The sequence below is a fragment of the Dermacentor andersoni genome, chromosome 1, assembly GCF_023375885.2.
Source record: "Dermacentor andersoni chromosome 1, qqDerAnde1_hic_scaffold, whole genome shotgun sequence".
NCBI classification, from domain to species: Eukaryota; Metazoa; Arthropoda; class Arachnida; order Ixodida; family Ixodidae; genus Dermacentor; species Dermacentor andersoni.
This window is the reverse complement of record NC_092814.1, coordinates 149,176,294-149,193,490: the sequence shown is the minus strand read 5'-3', so window position 1 is coordinate 149,193,490 and position 17,197 is coordinate 149,176,294. Positions and strand designations below refer to the sequence as shown.

The 17,197-nt window shown below is 47.4% G+C and overlaps 1 protein-coding gene across 1 annotated transcript in view; it reads left to right on the top strand.

Annotated features, from left to right (window-relative positions):
* CIAPIN1 (cytokine induced apoptosis inhibitor 1) overlaps positions 1-15,132 on the top strand; it is a 40,550-nt gene extending 25,418 nt beyond the window's left edge. Inside the window, exons 7-8 of the mRNA XM_050192372.3 lie at positions 5,547-5,671; positions 14,172-15,132. Coding sequence (XP_050048329.2) covers positions 5,547-5,671; positions 14,172-14,285 — 239 coding nt within the window. The 3' untranslated portion in view covers positions 14,286-15,132. The remainder of the gene's footprint in view (positions 1-5,546; positions 5,672-14,171) is intronic.
* Positions 15,133-17,197: the final 2,065 nt, after the last annotated feature.

Here is a 17,197-nt window from a genome sequence, read left to right as displayed (position 1 = left end):
GAGGCTTTGCGGGGAATGATTAGAACCGTATCGCCTGCACGTTATTGCTGGTATTTGAGCCCCCCACCCTGCAACAATTCTTCTAGATTCCTTGAAGCTTTGGCCACCCCACACATGCGAAGGGTGTTGCCTATGTTGCTCTAAAAACGTGAAGACAGAGAAGCACTACCAATGACACTACAAACTACGGCGCGCGGCTGGCTCCTCTCCCATGTGTTCTGCGCAAGGCTGCCACCAGTGGCGCATCCATCGGCGCGCACTACGCGTATAGTGCACAAGTATCTGTACCTGAGAAGCACGGCCACAGAATGGAAGAAGAGGTCAAGAAAGTTGGCAAACAAGTACATAGTAATTGAATGCGTAAATAGACAACCAAGAGTCATATAAAAGAAAGTGAGAAAAACAGAGACAGTGAATTGGATGCAAAGCATGTAGACAAAGACCACAGAGATTTACAAGAACGGGAAGAAATTAGAAGGGAAAATCTGTATGATAAGACAAAGAGCAGTGCCTTCTTATTTGAGGCTCTATCTGGTTGCCTAAGGACAAAAACACACCGGAGCAAATATTCGCAATAAGATGAGGCATGCGTCTGCTGCAGCAAAATCCGGAGACCACTCAGCGCATCCTAATGGAATGCAAAGGTATTCACCCAGTGAAACCCGTGAATAATGTACACCTTCAAGAAGTACTTGGATTTAAAGTGGACGGAAGCGTCATTCGGTCAGCAGTCGAGATAAGCAGAGATGTTTAGAGTATTGGTGGAAAAAAAGCGTGAAAGAGATTGATGCAATCAGATCTGCTATAGCGGTTCAAGGTAGATATAGAAGTTTTGAGGAAGAAAAAAAATTTTTGAGATGCTTACAAAAATGCTAGAATGAAAATACCTCACTAACTCGAGCAGGCTAGGTGACTATTTGTCACTGTCCCATTTCAAAGGGGTTGTCAATAAATTGTCATCATGGCCCACCAGTGCTAGGCAGTTATTTATTTACTCTGGTGCAGTGATGTGCTAACACATTGCCACTGTAATGGTTTGAATATTCATTTTTGGTAACAGTTAGGATAATGACATGGTGCAGCAACACCGAAATTATGCACTTCATCGTTGCCCAGGTGCTTGTGAGGCAACTTTCATTTAGCATTTTCCTGTCTTAACTAGCTGCTAATTTGCATTGGAGCATATCTACCAGCACAAATGGAGCATGTCTAGTGCGGTTTTTCTGCTGGCTGGACTAATGGCACAGTGGTCAGTTCCATCCTCTGCTTGCCATCATCATTTGCCCGAGAAAGGATGCGTGAAAATCACTAATTCTGTGTAGGGCAATGTTTTTCGCTTCCTTTCCATGTAGCAAAGGCTCCTGGTACACTTTGGTGATACATATGGAATTTGTTTAGCAGAAACTACAAAATGGCATTACATTGCTAGTAAATTACTAGAAAAATAAATACTTGCATTCCAATGCAACTAGGATTGGGAAATCAATAAATTTTATTACATTGTGGATTTTACTAAATACAGTCGCCGACCGTTTATTCGGACCTCACGGGGACTGCGGAAATGTCCGAATAAACAGGTGTCCGAAAAAGCAGATTAAGAAAAAAAAAAATGAAATCCTTTATTTCCACGCACTTATTCGGGCTCGGCAGTAGGCTTGAAGAAATCGTGAGTGCGCCGTTGCACGCTGTTCCGTTTACGCGCAATCAGATAAGCCCGAATCTCGGAGAGGGTCGAACGGTCACTATAGGCGGCTGAAAGCAGTCGCTGCTTGTGCACGCTCCGCGTGTGACGGCAGCGTAGCACATGGTGCAAGGTAAATATACCTGGTAGCGAAGCTTCCATAGGAACCCATACGTTCAAAACATGGCGGTCCATCGGCGGTCCATGGGGCTTAGCGCCATCTGTATGTGGTGGGAACACTTCCGGTGGAAGAAAAAATAATGTGACGCCATGTCCGTTAAAAGCAGAAGTGACGTCATTTTGTTTTTGAAGGTGCGAAATTTGTTTTGTTGGCCTGCTTTTGGAGCTATATATTCAAATGCCCCGCCATTCGACTCGATGGGAGTTTCGAGCTTTCAGCGCGAATACGATGCAGGAAAAGCCAGCCATACGGTTGTCGAAATCGTATCTCTGCAGAGAACATCATTTCCTTGGAGGCCGACGAAAGCTTTAGGTGTAGAGTGCCGATACCATTGTTGGATGCCAATCCCGTCGGCCAACGCAGTCGCACGAAAACTACACAATTATTTGGCGGTCGTAACTCACTGCTTTTGACTGAACAGATTAAGAAGCTATGAAGCTACCTGCGTCACCAAATTCAGACAAACTTCGACATGCAAGAAAGCACAACGTGTGAGGGGGGCGTATTTTAACAGGTGAACTTTAAGAGTGCGCCTTTCTGCCCATTTCAAGACGTGCATTGCATTGCGAGTGATAGTGGCGTCAACGCCCCCTGTAGCAATGGGTGCTGAAAAGAAATGCATTTATTAATAATAAAATTAAACTTGTATTTTCTTAACTCGTCACGAATATATAAAATTGACTAGGAAATTTATTTTCGTTGAATGAATCTGTGTCTCGTTTGAATTAAAAAAACTTGTTTTTCTTTCTCAATGTTTGTTCCCTCCAAACACAGTAGCGCTTCAATTGCTGCTCCCATAACCCCCCATGCTGATGTCGGTTACGATCTGTACTGAACCGCTTTTCGCCCGAAGCTTCGCGACCTATTTGAATCGACCTTGCATGGTGCGTCATCTTCCGACTCGGAGGCATCGTCCGGCGGTGCAGCATAGAGAATGGGTGCAGCAGAAACCTGACTAATGATCTCGCCGTCGTCGAGTTCTGCGCATGTCAGTACAGCAGTGTCAGCACTTCTGAAACTGTCAAATGAGACGGTGTCCGGAATCGCAATGCAACCACTACACAGGTCTCGGCAGAACATTTTCCGCGTCAGTAGGGAGCACATCGGAAGGCGACAAATCTTAGGCCTCCCGGCACCCGCTTGCCGGCATTCCCCAGCGCAGTCTGCGCGGGCACTGTCGGCGCCATTAGACACTTGACGCGATGTTTCCGTACGCCGCGTTGGAACACCGAAACCTCGACACAGCACACAAAGCAAACACCACTGTGTTTGCTTTGTGTGCTCGCAGCGTCGTACGCGAACACGGAGGAAGGAAACTAAGGGAGAGGCACTGACGTCACTCTTTGTGAAGCTAAAGTGAAGCCGGAAGTTCGCGTTGCTCCGCCTATCGGGCCAGCTCTCCTCTCTTGTTTACATTTCTCGCGAAACCACGCCGCGCTGCGCGCAACCGTGCTGCTCGGACGCGCGCGCTCCGCAGCAATACTAAGCAATCGTTAGCGCGTTAGCATGATTGCGCGAAAGAAGGCAAAATTTCCCGCGGATATTCCTTCATCCGTAGCCATTGCCGTGGCGCGGTACATTGCGTATAGCGTTGCATGCGCGTTCATTTCACGAACTTTAGTTCCTCTTGTCCCACCGGGCCACAGCAACATCCGGGAGAGCACGGTCTAGATAACGCAGCGCAACAAAACACGGAGACCAACGCAAACCTGCCTGCACGGCACCTTTGCCACGGTACGAAACCTATGGAGCAACACGTGTGAGCGCACAGAACCAAAACAAAGCCGTCATTGTGGCCCGAAAGGCGTGGCCGCTACGGCAAAGAAATAAAGAATCGGCAAAACAGAGAACTTGTCACTTCCTCCACACTTTTTTCCTAGGGCGCGGAGGGGGTAGGGCCTCTCCTCAGTTTCCTTCCTCCATGTGCGCGAAAGACACAAATCAGCTGCTGGATTGTCTTGACATGGCTTACTAAGCTGAAACCGGAACTGCTGTACGGCCACTCTATCGAACCAGGCAGAAACAATGATGATGAGCGGGGATTTCTAGTAGCGCCACTTCGTGGGGCAGCAAGGAGGCTTAGTTCAAAGCAAAAATGGCGTTCAGCAAGTCTAACTATGCGCCGGTCAGAGTCGGTGCATGATGCCCTCGATCGAGTTGGCTCAAGGAGTGTCCGAAAAATCAGACGAGAGGTTGCAAGGTGTCCGAACTTTCAGCAGTTGTTATACATTATGGTCTATGGGGAGAACGGCGGTGCCGCGAAGCTGACCGAATAATCGGGCGTGTCCGAATTTTTGGAGTCCGGAAAATCGGTCGGCGACTGTACAGTAAAAGCTCGTTAATTCGAAATTTCGGATAATTCTAAGTAGTTGCCGCGGTCCGTCCAACAATGTATTGAAAGCAATATGTAACACATCCCGTTTATTCACACTGAAATCCGCACCGCCACCGATAATTCGAACTCTGCATCATCGTGGATGGGGAGAGTGCTAGTGCGCGGGAGCACGCTGGCGTCGCCGGGCGGGTCGCGCAGCTTTGCTTTTTCGATCAGCGGCAAGGACGATAACACCGTTGCCGCGCGCCATGTTCTTTGTGTACGAGCGTGCGAGGGTGAGCCGGCGAACGCGGCTCAATCTCGCGTTCGCGAGAGGGGAAGGTGGGGCGGAGCGCGCCCTCTCTTATCGCGCATGAGGCAGGGGGGTGAGGCGAGGGAGGGACGGGAGGACGATCTGCGGCGGCTGCTGCTTGCAGCGCGGCCATGCGGGTGCCGCATCTTGAAAGCGATCTGCGACATGGCCAAAGTGCGCGCCCGTGTGGGCCTCATCTTCAAGGTGATCTGCGATGTTTGCAGAGTGCGCGTAGTGCCGGTAGCTTCATATGTGATGTGCTTTCTATGTTTCGTTCGCATTGAAGCGAGAGCTGTACGAACGTCAATTCGCTCGCTGCTACTGCTGCGTGTCCTCACTCCAGCGTTTTTCAGCGAGTTTCTGCGGTCATCAAGCGAGATGCGTTCATGCTTACCTGTGCGCACGTGACACAGTGCTTGTTAATTTATTTAGTAAGTGAATGCTTACAAGTTTATACGGCTGCTAAAACTATTGTCGTTACTTCGTATAGCTATCTACTAATTTTCTATCGCAATCGATGCTTCGCTTTTTGCGTGAGACTGCGATATATTTTTTTTTCTCCATCCCAGTCAGCGCAACGAACGCGCGGATTGAGCAAGAGCCATCTCGACGTCGAGCGCGTCGGACCACGCTGGCCGCGTCCGGTTACGTTAGCTGCGCCAGTGTTTTGAAGTATAGACGTTTTTCACACCAACGTGACGTAGCGTGTGCACGCGTGCTCACGCCACGTCAGACTATATACGCGCCTTAACCAAGCGATTTTTTTCTCTGACTTTCGTTAGTTCGAATTTTGTATAATTCAAATTTTCATAGCATTCCCGTGGAATTCGAATTAATGAGCTTTTACTGTAGATGTTCATTATATTGAGGTTTGACTTCAACCAACATGTGTTTGCACAAATTAGAATGGCAGTGTTCGTACAACTTGCACTATGCCATGCTGTCTTCAGGGCAATTAAGCATTTCACGTGGCAGCAGCATTAGCCAGAACAAGAGCAAGTTGCTTAGGTATGGAAGTATAATTGGTTTGAAATTGCATTTTGTTCTTTTGCTGCAGCCTGTGGTGGTGAGAAGAAGAGACGTGCTTGCAAAAACTGTACATGTGGTCTTGCTGAAGAACTAGACCGTGAAGCAGCTGCCAAGGCTGCTGCCACACAGCAGCCAAAGTCTTCATGTGGAAACGTAAGTACAGCAATAAGTTTTGAGTTGCTTGATACTGCAAGTGGGGAAACGTGTCAATAGCCCTACACAGGTGGGTTAAATGTATGAGGGAAATTACAACTTATCCACACTCTTGTTGTAGGCTGTTTTAGCCAAATGTCAGAGACAACAGGTCATCTGGTGTCAAGATCAGTGCCCGACTTTTCACCACACTTTACCTATCTGTCAGTAAGAAGAATCCACCAGAATCAGACCATTTGCATGCTTGATATTGTCATCTGTCATAGATGTTCGTCTAGCTCCTTTCTTATGGCTGAGGCTTGTGCTTCTTTCCTATAAAAATTCATGTATAATTTTGTATGAAATTAAACCACTTTCTTGTGACAAAACACTTCCTCTTCACTTTGGACAAGGTCTTCAATACCAGCATAGGACATGCTTGTCAGACTAGAGAATGTCTTTCTGTACTCTGCTTTCTTTGGTGCAATTTACAAGGGGGGGCAGCCATTGATTTTCTCTAGGTCCGTTCGATTCACCCTGCACTTTATGAACTAGTTCCCACTGATTCATTGCCAGTTCTTGTTCATGCGGAAGCGGCACAGCACCTTCTATACAAACACTGCACTACCTTTCTGGTGAGTGCAGGGAATGCTGTTAACTCATCCTGCACAAAGCCTGCTCTGAGTGAAACAAATGACGACGTGCAGATGCCGCCATGTTGAATTGGTGAAACATGTACTGAAGTGCAGCATCTCATGAACTAGATCATAAAATGCAGGTGAATTGAATGGGCCTTCTATCTTGACTGCAGCTAAACCGAACTGACATAGAATGTTGAAATCTGCAAAGCTGTGGCAGGAGGCACAGTGGACATGTAATGAAAGTGCTCGAGAAATTGTGATCAGTAGAAGCTTTAAAGGGACTTCAAAGAGAAAAGTGATTTCACCTGTGTTAGTATATTACCCTTCTACAATACCAAAAATACTGCCCTACGAAGAGTGGAGGCTTGGTAGGCCAGTAAAGCAGCAAAAATAAAAGATGGGTGGTGACGCCACCTTGAAGTTCCCGCACCAGCTCGTGATGCAGTCATAGATTTCGACGGCATCCTGTAGGGCCTTGTTAATTTTTTATTGCTCAAAATGGGCTACATAGCTTTCTAAGGAGATAAAAATTGAACTTGGCAAGTTTTGTGAACTTGACTGAGCCACCAAGGCCCATATACGAAACAATACTTTGAAGTCCGTGGCATCACAGCGACATCCCGATTCTGGGATTACGGCATGAAATTTAAGAACTTGAACGACTTTGACCTTCACTTTCTCTTCTAAGAATCAACCTATTGCCTGTTTCACATGCAAGCGATTGAGCGAATGGAGCGAACAGTGGCGCGGCGCTGCGGAGCTTTTCGTGAGGTTTCGTTTCACATGCATTGCCGCCGAGCGTTTTCCGCCGCTGCGAATAGCAATGTTGCTGGCAAAAAACACGGGACTTTCAGCCAGTTTCGGTAGTTTGCGACTACCAACATAAGCATTGCTTTGTCCGTGCCTCTCAAATTTTTATTTTATAGATACATATCCTGCGCTTAGCAATTAGCAATTCGTTGAAAAGCTCTCTTGGCATGTTGCCCGCACGACGTGCAGCAAGTAAATAAACATCGTCCTATGCGCAGGCTTTCCCCCACTAGTCCTCCACTGGTCACGTGTCGAGGCGGGCCATTCGGAAGCGGTGCTGCTGCTCTGCCGCTGCGATAAAATTCCAACTTGCCCGAACCTCGCCGCTAGTGCCGCCGCCGCTCGAAACATATTTCTGCGGCGCGGCGGCAGGATTCGCGAGCATTTTCGCTTGCATGTGAAACAGGCTTATGTCACGTATTAATGAAAAAAGATTTTTCAAGGAATACTTTAGCAGTCTAAACTGATACGGTCTACACTCTTTACAACGGACCAGTGTACAACAGACTTTCGGATATATTGGATCATATTTCAGCCTTCGTTCTCTCTACCTATTTTATTAATGCAGCGAAGTTCGCTTTTAATGGACCACACTACACTGGACTATCAGCTACAGCGGACAAATTTAGCAGCATTTTTTGTCAAAATCGGGCGTATCAAACGGACTTTTGCCGTGTCGACATGGGTTGATAGCTGACTTGCGAGGGGCAGCCGATGATATAGTGCACGCGAGGGTGTAAGGCAGGGCGGAAGCGCGCCGTCTTCTTTCATGCGCGAGGCACGAGGGGCGGGGGGGGATTCTACTCTGGTGGCTGCTGCTTATGGTGCGGCTGCCATATCGTGAAAGCAATCTGCGATGTGGACAAAGTATGCTCTCACGTGGGCGCCATATCTTGAAAGTGTGTGATGTGGGCAAAGTGTGCCCAGTGCCGGTAGCTTCGTACATGATGTACTTCCAACGTTTATTTCGCGTTGAAGCGAGAGACAGCATGAAGGTCAATTCGCGCGCTGCTGCTACTGTGCTTCCTCACTATAACGTTCTGACAGCTACTTTACGTGATCATCAAGCAAGATGTGTTCATGTTTACCTGTGCGTGCATGACACTGTGCTTGGTCATTTAGTTAGTAAGCGAATGTTTACAACTTTATACTGTCACCCAGCTATTACAACTAAAACAGTTTACCACCAACAGATTGGCAAAAAAACGTCTGCCTTTAGCGATGGCTGGTCCTCGGAGAGCGCGCGCGTAACCATGAACTTCGTCGTTCTCGCCTTAAGGGTCCCGTGTCATCACGTGCAAACTTATTTCGCGTCATTGCTCCCCTCTCAAAAGTGACCGGTCCGGTCGCTTCAAGGGCAGCGGGCGCACACTATGGGCAAGAGTGCCAGCATGAAAAGACAAAAAAAAAACATACAGGAATGTACACAATGCTGAAGCGGTTTGTGAGGGCTGCTTATCCCTCGCGTGCGTAGTACGGCTTCATCCGTACTACGTGGACGACTTCAGCACGGGGACAGCGTCGGTTCGAACCAGGATCAGAGTTTTGAGGCACCACCTCGTAGTTCACATCACTGAGGCGGCGTACAACTTCATAGGGGCCGAAATAGCGGCGCAACAATTTCTCTGAGAGTCCATGGTGTCGGATAGGTGTCCACACCCACACGCGGTCGCCTGGTAAGTGCTGGACATTCCGTCGGGTCCGGTTGTAACGGTAGGCGTCGGTATTCTGCTGGGTGCGGATGCGATTCTGAGCAAGCTGACGAGCTTCCTTGGCTTTCTTGACGAAATCTTCAGTGGTGTCATTCCTTGTGGTTCCGTGGTCTACCGGGAGCATGGCGTCTAAGGGGGTTGTAACGCGACGTCCGTAAACAAGCTCGAATGGTGTAAACTCGGTGCTCTCCTGCACAGCGGTATTGTAAGCAAACGTGACGTATGGCAAAATTTCATCCCATGTTTTGTGTTCCACATCAATGTACATGGAGTGCATGTCGGCTAATGTTCTGTTTAGGCGCTCTGTTAAGCCGTTAGTTTGGGGATGATAGGCTGTGGTCTTTCGGTGGTCGGTGTGCATCAGTGTGACGACTTGTTGCAATAACTCCGCTGTAAACGCTTCACCGCGGTCAGTAATGAGTACAGCGGGTGCACCGTGACGAAGCACGATGTTGTGGACGAAGAAGCTGGCGACTTTTGCAGCAGTTCCCTGCGGCACAGCTTTCGTCTCCGCATAGCAAGTTAAATAGTCAGTTGCCACGATTATCCACTTATTTTGCAAGGATGATGTAGGGAACGGCCCAAGAAGGTCCATTCCCACTTGCTGGAACGGCGCTGGAGGTGGATCCAAAGGCTGAAGGAGGCCGGCAGGCTTGACAGGTGGAACTTTACGCCTCTGACAGTCACGGCACGTTCGCACATAGCGCTGAACCGACGAAAATAGGTGCGGCCAATAGTATTTTTTCCGTATGCGCGCTAATGTCCTCGCGAAGCCTAAGTGGCCAGCACAGTGATCGTCGTGACACGCCTGTAAAACTTCCTCGCGCAGTGCCATCGGGACGACGAGAAGGAACGTTACCTGGCTGTTCTCGAAATTTTTCTTGTACAGGACATCGTTTCGCAGGCAGTACGACGTTAATCCTCGTGAAAGTGGGCGTGGGACAACAACGTCAGCTCCCTCGAGATATCGGATGACTGGAAGCAGCTCAGAGTCTGCACGTTGATAGTCAGCCATGCGCACCACGTCGACGACACCAAGGAACGGCAAATCTAGCTCCAAGTCGGAAGATGTCAAGGGAAGAGGAGAACATGACTAGCAGTCAGCGTTGCTATGCTTATGGCCGGATCTGTAGACAACAGTTATGTCGTATTCTTGGAGGCGGAGGCTCCAACGAGCGAGGCGACCTGACGGGTCTCGTAGGTTGGCAAGCCAGCAGAGCGAGTAGTGATCACTGATCGCTAGAAATGGCCGGCCGTATAAGTAGGGTCGGAACTTGCTGATGGCCCACACGACTGCTAAGCGCTCTTTTTTTGGTTGTTGAATAATTAGCTTCTGCTTTTGTCAGACTACGACTCGCATACGCAATTACACGTTCTGCGCCATCTTGCCATTGAACCAGAATGGCCCCAAGTCCTACGTTGCTGGCGTCGGTGTGTATTTCAGTTGCCGCGGTGTCATCAAAATGCGCCAGCACTGGAGCGGATTGAAGGCGTTTATGCAATTCGGTGAAGGCCTGCTCTTGGTCTTCCGTCCACGCAAAGGGCACATCTTGTCGCGTCAGTCTCGTGAGCGGATCAGCAATCCTTGAGAAGCCTTCAACGAAACGACGGTAGTAAGCGCAGAGGCCCAGGAACCGCTGAACAGCCTTTTTGTCTTTAGGACGAGGAAACTCGGCAACGGCAGCGAGTTTTTCTGGGCCTGGTTGTACTCCTTGGGAGCTGACCACGTGGCCTAAAAACTTGAGTTCCTGGAAGCCAAAGTAAAATTTTTCAGGCTTGATGGTGAGGTTGGCCTTGCGTATTGCGGTAAGGACACTTCGTAGCCGGGCGAGATGTTCATCGAACGTGCTGGAAAACACAACATCGTCTAGGTACACTAGACACGTCTGCCACTTTAGTCCAACGAGTACAGTGTCCATCATTCGTTGAAACGTAGCAGGAGCGGAACAGAGACCAAAAGGCAGCACTTTAAATTCGTACAGCCCAACGGGAGTCATGAAGGCGGTTTTTCACGGTCACGCTCGTCCACTTCGATTTGCCAGTAGCCTGACTTTAGGTCTAATGAAGTAAAGAACTGAGCATGACGCAGACGGTCTAAAGCGTCATCGATCCGTGGCAGGGGATAAACGTCACGTTTGGTGACTCGGTTAAGCCATCTCTAGTCAACACAGAAGCGGAGTGTGTTGTGTTTCTTTTTTACTAGTACGACAGGCGATGCCCACGGACTTGTCGACGGCTGGATGACGTCATCATTTAGCATTTCTTGAACTTGACGCTTAATCGCCTCCCGCTCCATAGGTGACATGCGATACGGATGCTGACGAACAGGCCACGCCGACTCCTCTGTAACGATACGGTGTTGCATAACGGAAGTGCGCTGGACTTTGGATTCCGTGGAAGAACAGCCGGAGAATTCTGTCAGTAGGCCCAGCAGCTGATCCTTCTGTACATCTGCTAAGTCAGCATTAATGTGGACGCGGGTATTCAGGCTGGCGTGAGTTGTTGCATCCGGTGAAGTCACTTGTAATGTGCCGATGTCTGAGAAGTCAGTAATGTCGTTCAGGAATGCCACAGCTGTACCTTGAGGGACGTGCTGATACTCATGGCTGAAGTTTGTCAACAAAACTTGCGAGCACTTATGCTGTACTCGAACAAGGCCCCGGGCGATGCAGATGTGTCTCTCGAGCAGCAGCGGGATATTTGCCTCGGCAATACCCTCATGGCCGTCGAGTGCGTCGCAGGTGACGAGGGTCAATACGCTGCTCCTTGGCGGCACCGTGATGTTCTCGTCAACAATCCTCAAGGCGTTGACATATGTGTCGTCAGTGCTGTTCCCTGCTAAGGCCTGCGCCGTCGAAAACGTTACCCACGACTTTTGTAAGTTAATCACAGCTCCATTAGCCTGCAGAAAGTCCATTCCCAGAATTAGGTCCCTCGAACAGATTGGGAGGATAATGAAATCTCCGAGGTACGTAAACCCACGAATGCTCATTCATGCTGTGCATCTTCCTACCGGGGTTAGCAGATGGCCTCCTGCAGTGCGAATTTGCGACCCAGTCCACTCGGTAGAAACTTTCTTCAGCTTGCAGGTAAGGTCCATGCTCATAACTGAGATGTCCGCTCCAGTGTCGATTAACGCCGTTATTTCTTCGTCGTCTATGGTGACGGGAATGTTCGACGTTACTACCTCTCGTAAGGTGTTTGACTCCGTCTGTACGTCTGCGTCGTTCTGTTTTCGTCGTTGTCGTCGTAGTGGAGGATCTTGCGTACAGTCATCGTCAGCGGCCTCACCTCTGGAGGTCGCTGAACTCACTTTTACCGACCCGCCGGCCTAGGCGAGCGGCGTCTCAGAGCGCCGCGAGTAAAGGCTTGGCTTGGTGATGGTGACCTGTAACGAGCAGGAGACGACGAATGGGGTTCCTGCCATCGCTGATCAACATTGCGACGATTCGCGACGAAACTCTCTATTTCCGGTGGCCGCTCACCAGGTCGTGGACAAGGCGCATTTGGCGAGAATCCATGGAGCCCCACATGACGATAAGGACACATTCTGTAGATGTGTCCGGCTTCGCCACAATGAAAACAAAGGGGCTTGTAGTCTGTGGTGCGCCAGACGTCGCTCTTCCTAGTCCTTGCTTCGGCGATGTGCGGTGGGCTGCGAGGCGGCCTGAAGCTTACGTCCATTTGTTGAGTGGGGTGTACCTTGCTGCACGCACTTGAGAGTGGCAGACGGTGTACTGCTTCAGCGTAACTCATTTTGGCGTGCGGTCCCTGCTGTGGTGCCTCGTACTGTCCAGGAATATGGACGGCCTGTCGGACCTCGGCGCGCACCATTTCCGCAATGGAAAGTTGTCCCACAGGGGCAGTGGTCGTGTGCATCTTCTGCAGTTCCTCCTTGACGACAGCCCTGATGAGTTCTCGCAAGGCGCCAACGTCGTTACCGAGGGTAACGGCAGAGAGCTCCCTTGAAATCATGGTGTCGCGGTTGTTTTGCCTGGCCCGCTGTTGAAGGGCCTTTTCCATAGTAGTGGCTTCGTCATGGAACTCTGCAAGTGTCGTCGGCGGATTTCGAATGAGGCCAGCAAAGATTTGCTCTTTGACGCCACGCATGAGATGGCGCACCTTCTTTGCTTCAGTCATAGAAGGGTCCGCACATCTGAAAAACCGATTCACGTCTTCTACGTACGCCGTCACTCGCTCATTCGGGCCTTGAATTCTTGCCTCCAACGCTAACTCCGCCCTCTCCTTCCTGTCCGCCCTGGCGAAGGCATTGAGGAACTGCCTACGAAATTCTTCCCATGACGTGAGTGTCGCCTCGTGGTTCTCAAACCATGTTTTCGTGGAATCCTCAAGAGCGAAGTACACGTAGCGTAGCTTACGCTCGTGGTTCCAGTCGTTGAGGTTGGCAACCCGGTCAAAATGGTCAAGCCAGTCGTCAGCATCCTCTGAAGCACTTCCGTGGCACAGATTCGGTGTCCGGATGTGATTGACGACAACGTTCGATGCTGCAGGAGTGGCAGGAGGTGGTTGGTTCGTCATTCTAGTTCGTTCGGGTAGCAGACAGTGCTGTGGCTGGATTCCCTGGAGACGTCGGCTGGCACGTATGTGCACAGGGGTAAGCTCGGCTGAACTACTCGCCGGGCTTAGGTCTGGGGTATGCTCCGGAGATCTTAACATCGACCGTACCCAGCGCCTCCACCAGAAATGTCACCCAGCTATTACAACTAAAACAGTTTACCACCGACAGATTGGCAAAAAAACGTCTGCCTTTAGCGATGGCTGGTCCTCGGAGAGCGCGCGCGCAACCACGAACTTCGTCGTTCTCGCCTTAAGGGTCCCGTGTCATCACGTGCAAACTTATTTCGCGTCAATATGGCTGATAAAGCTACTATCCTTACATCGCATAGCTGTCTACTAATTTGTTATTGCAATCGAGGCTTCGCCTATTGGGTGAAACTGCGACTTTCTTTGTTTGTTTTTTACTTTGGATGTTTGTTTTTACTTTGGATGTTTGTCACTCACTCTTTGCAATAACATTGTTACACATCGTGACAAATGTTTTGGAAGTGAGGAGTTTCGGATATTACAGACTTCGGATAAAATGGACATTTTTTGTCAAATTACAGGGTCCATTGTAACGAGAGTCAACTGTATAATGTTTTTCTTGTCTCTTTAGTCAACCAGAGTGCAGATAATTTTCATATTCATCCTCATAGCATTCAAGCAACGTGTGATAACAGATGATTTCGAATTTATTGCTTGCTGCTATAACTGTTTGCTACTTCTAGTGAACATGCATTTTATACATATGAGAGTGAAAATACTGTAGTATGACACCGTTTTCTTTCTTTACTTCAGTGCTACCTTGGTGATGCCTTCCGCTGTGCAAGCTGTCCATATCGAGGCTTACCTGCATTCAAGCCTGGTGAAAAGATCGTCCTTACCGAAGACCAGCTAGCAGTTGACTCATAACTATCATGTGAAGAATATGAACATCCTAGAGAGAAAATTGCATAGGATAGCCATTGTGGACAGTTTTGTAACAAGCTGAAACACTGTTGGCATCTTGACTATGTATGCAATTGTAGTTTATCACTACATGACTGCTGTACTACTTTTTTTAGTGTCACTTAATAAGGTAGTACACGTCACAATTTTCAGATTATGTGTAAGCTCTGTATACAGCTCTCCAATGCGAATGCATGCATATTGAAGATCCTTTGTTCCTGCTATACTACGACAATGTGGATATAGTGATATTAAAAAATTGAATTACGATGTACAAAGCATGCAAAGTTCGTACTCCTTTAACGTTAATTGGATCAACAGAGCCTAAGTAGCATATACATATTTGCATTGTATGAGGATATCCCAGCAGCAAGTCAGGCCTTTAGTTGCTTTGGTGTTCAGACCAGAGAGGTAGAACTGCAGTGTCTCATCAACATTGAATCACATCTTGAGACCACAAATTTTTTCTTATTAAAAAGAAAATTTAGGTAATTGTGTGTACTTTTTTGCTGTGAGGACTGAAGTAATGATTCTGGTGTCTCGTGCATTATTAATTTAAGTTATTCATGCAGTTTTGTTGGACCTTTTAAAAAGCTATAGTGGAACACAGTACACTGATGTCATCACACCATGCGGTGTGTCCCAGTAGCCAGGATCTACATGGATAAAGCTGATGTGATGTAGGTAATCACTTTGCACATCTCAGGACATTGTATTGTAATTGGTTAATTATTGTCATCAGTTTCAGCAGTGCTTTAAAGTTTTTAACCTATTTGAAAGGGACAGTAAAGTGAATTTCAATTTTGGGTGACTACATTGTATTGATTGCTAATGCACTATTCTGCTGCTAAGGTGCAGATCTCTGTACTCACATTTCATACATAGCAGGCAACACTGTGGAATCTACATACGTACATAGTGTAGCCATAGAAGTCTCGCTTCATGCGTTTCACAGTGCAGTTATTCTTGACCTACATTTTCTATGAAATACATACTTCATCTATTACAACTACAACTTTTGAACACAAGGTTATGTCAAATTGCATGTTGCTTGTGTATATAGTATGTGCTTCTAGTAGGCGACATACTATGTTTTGGTTGCGAGCATAAGTGATGCACTGTGGCCAGTGGTTGCAGAAACATGTTGCTCTGCTCCTTTGGTGGTAAATACGTTTAAATCTCCAACACTTTTCATGTTATAAATATGTCACGTTTTGTGTGAGAGCACAAGATCTAATTTTACATCGAAATGCATGTTGTTTACCTAATATTTTTTCTTAAGCGACTTACTGCTTCATGGTCGCTGATGCAAACAATTAGAAAGGCCTCTCTAACCTTCATAGCATTGTCTGCTATGTGTGAAATCGAGTATAATTTATAAAATGCAATAAGCGAGAGACATCTGGGGACGCCATCAGTGCTGGCGTGAACTGTCTGTCCTTCCTAAACTGCGTTTCCTTCCATTTTCATGGAAAGCATACTTGCACCACCCGCCATGGTGGCCTAGTGGCTTTGGCATTGCGCTGCTAAGCTTGAGGGCCTGAGATCAAATCCCAGCCACAGCAGTAAAATGCAAAAACGCCCGTGTACTTTGCATTAGGTACACATTAAAGAACCACAGATGGTCAAAATTATTCTCGGGGCCCCCACTACAGCATGCCTCATAATCTTATCATGGTTTTGGGGTGTAAAACTACAAAATTTAATTAACTGAACTTAATACTTGCACCGTATTTGTATCCGTGAGGCTTAAAAAATAATGTAAGAGTGTGTCATGGCACCACTACGCTGATCAATGGTTTTGTGTGAAACTTGGCCTGGGCTGTTATGAGCTTTTCTCATGATCTGTGGCAGTCTCCTGTAATGCAGGAATCCGACTCTAGACGGTGCATTTTCAAGTGAAATCAATAATAAAATAATAGCAAATAAAAAGTATAAAATTGTCATTAATGTGCCTATAACTGGACAGCTTTACACCATCTTGAAAAGCATCAAATTGTTTGTGCCATGTTTCCTTTCACATGAACTTCATTTCCAGTTGAAGAGGAAGTATGAAATTATCCTACGCTAGCTAGGTTCCATGCCACCACACAGTGCCCACAAGTTCTCTGTGACAGAACAAACTTGATTCTGTGTAATATCCCAGTGGCCCTTGTGAAAGCACAAGGCATTGCTTATGTTTGTAGTCATGGCATTTCTGCTTCCAGTATGGTGTTGCAAGAAAGTGCATGCTGTTTAAGAATGTCATTATGTGCACTATGAGAGCATCTATCATGCTTAACTAGAGATGCAAAATTTTTTAAAGGTTTGAGCGGGAGGAAGAAAGCCGTTTTTTTTTTTTTTTTCCTGATATTGTTTCCAGGAAACATTGAGAAAAATTTTAACTCCAGTCAAAATAGCTTAAGTTTACTATTCTAGCAATAAAAGATAATTATCCTTAAATTCTTGCAATAATTACACAGAGAATGCAAAGACAACGGAATGAACACATTGTTCTTGTCTATGAAAGATTCCTAATCTTATACACATAACAGGAAAAGAAAAAAAAAAATTACCGACGATTACGTTACTTCCTAATGCGAAATTTGAGCGCAGCAAATAAGCTGTTTCACCTTTTCGATAGATTGAGGCAAAGAAATCGAGCAACACATGTATGCGCTATCACAGAATTTTTTTTTTTATTTTTCACACGTATTCCTTTAACAAAGACTCCACTAACAGTTCTTGACAGTCATGAAGGAAGCTTTGTGGTCGGAGAAATAGACTGATATATGTTCGACTTGGTACACCAATGCTTGATTCTCAAAGACGAGATCTATACAAGTGCCTCGCGAGGTTGTCACAGCCGTGGGACGCGTTACGAGCGAGAGGAACGG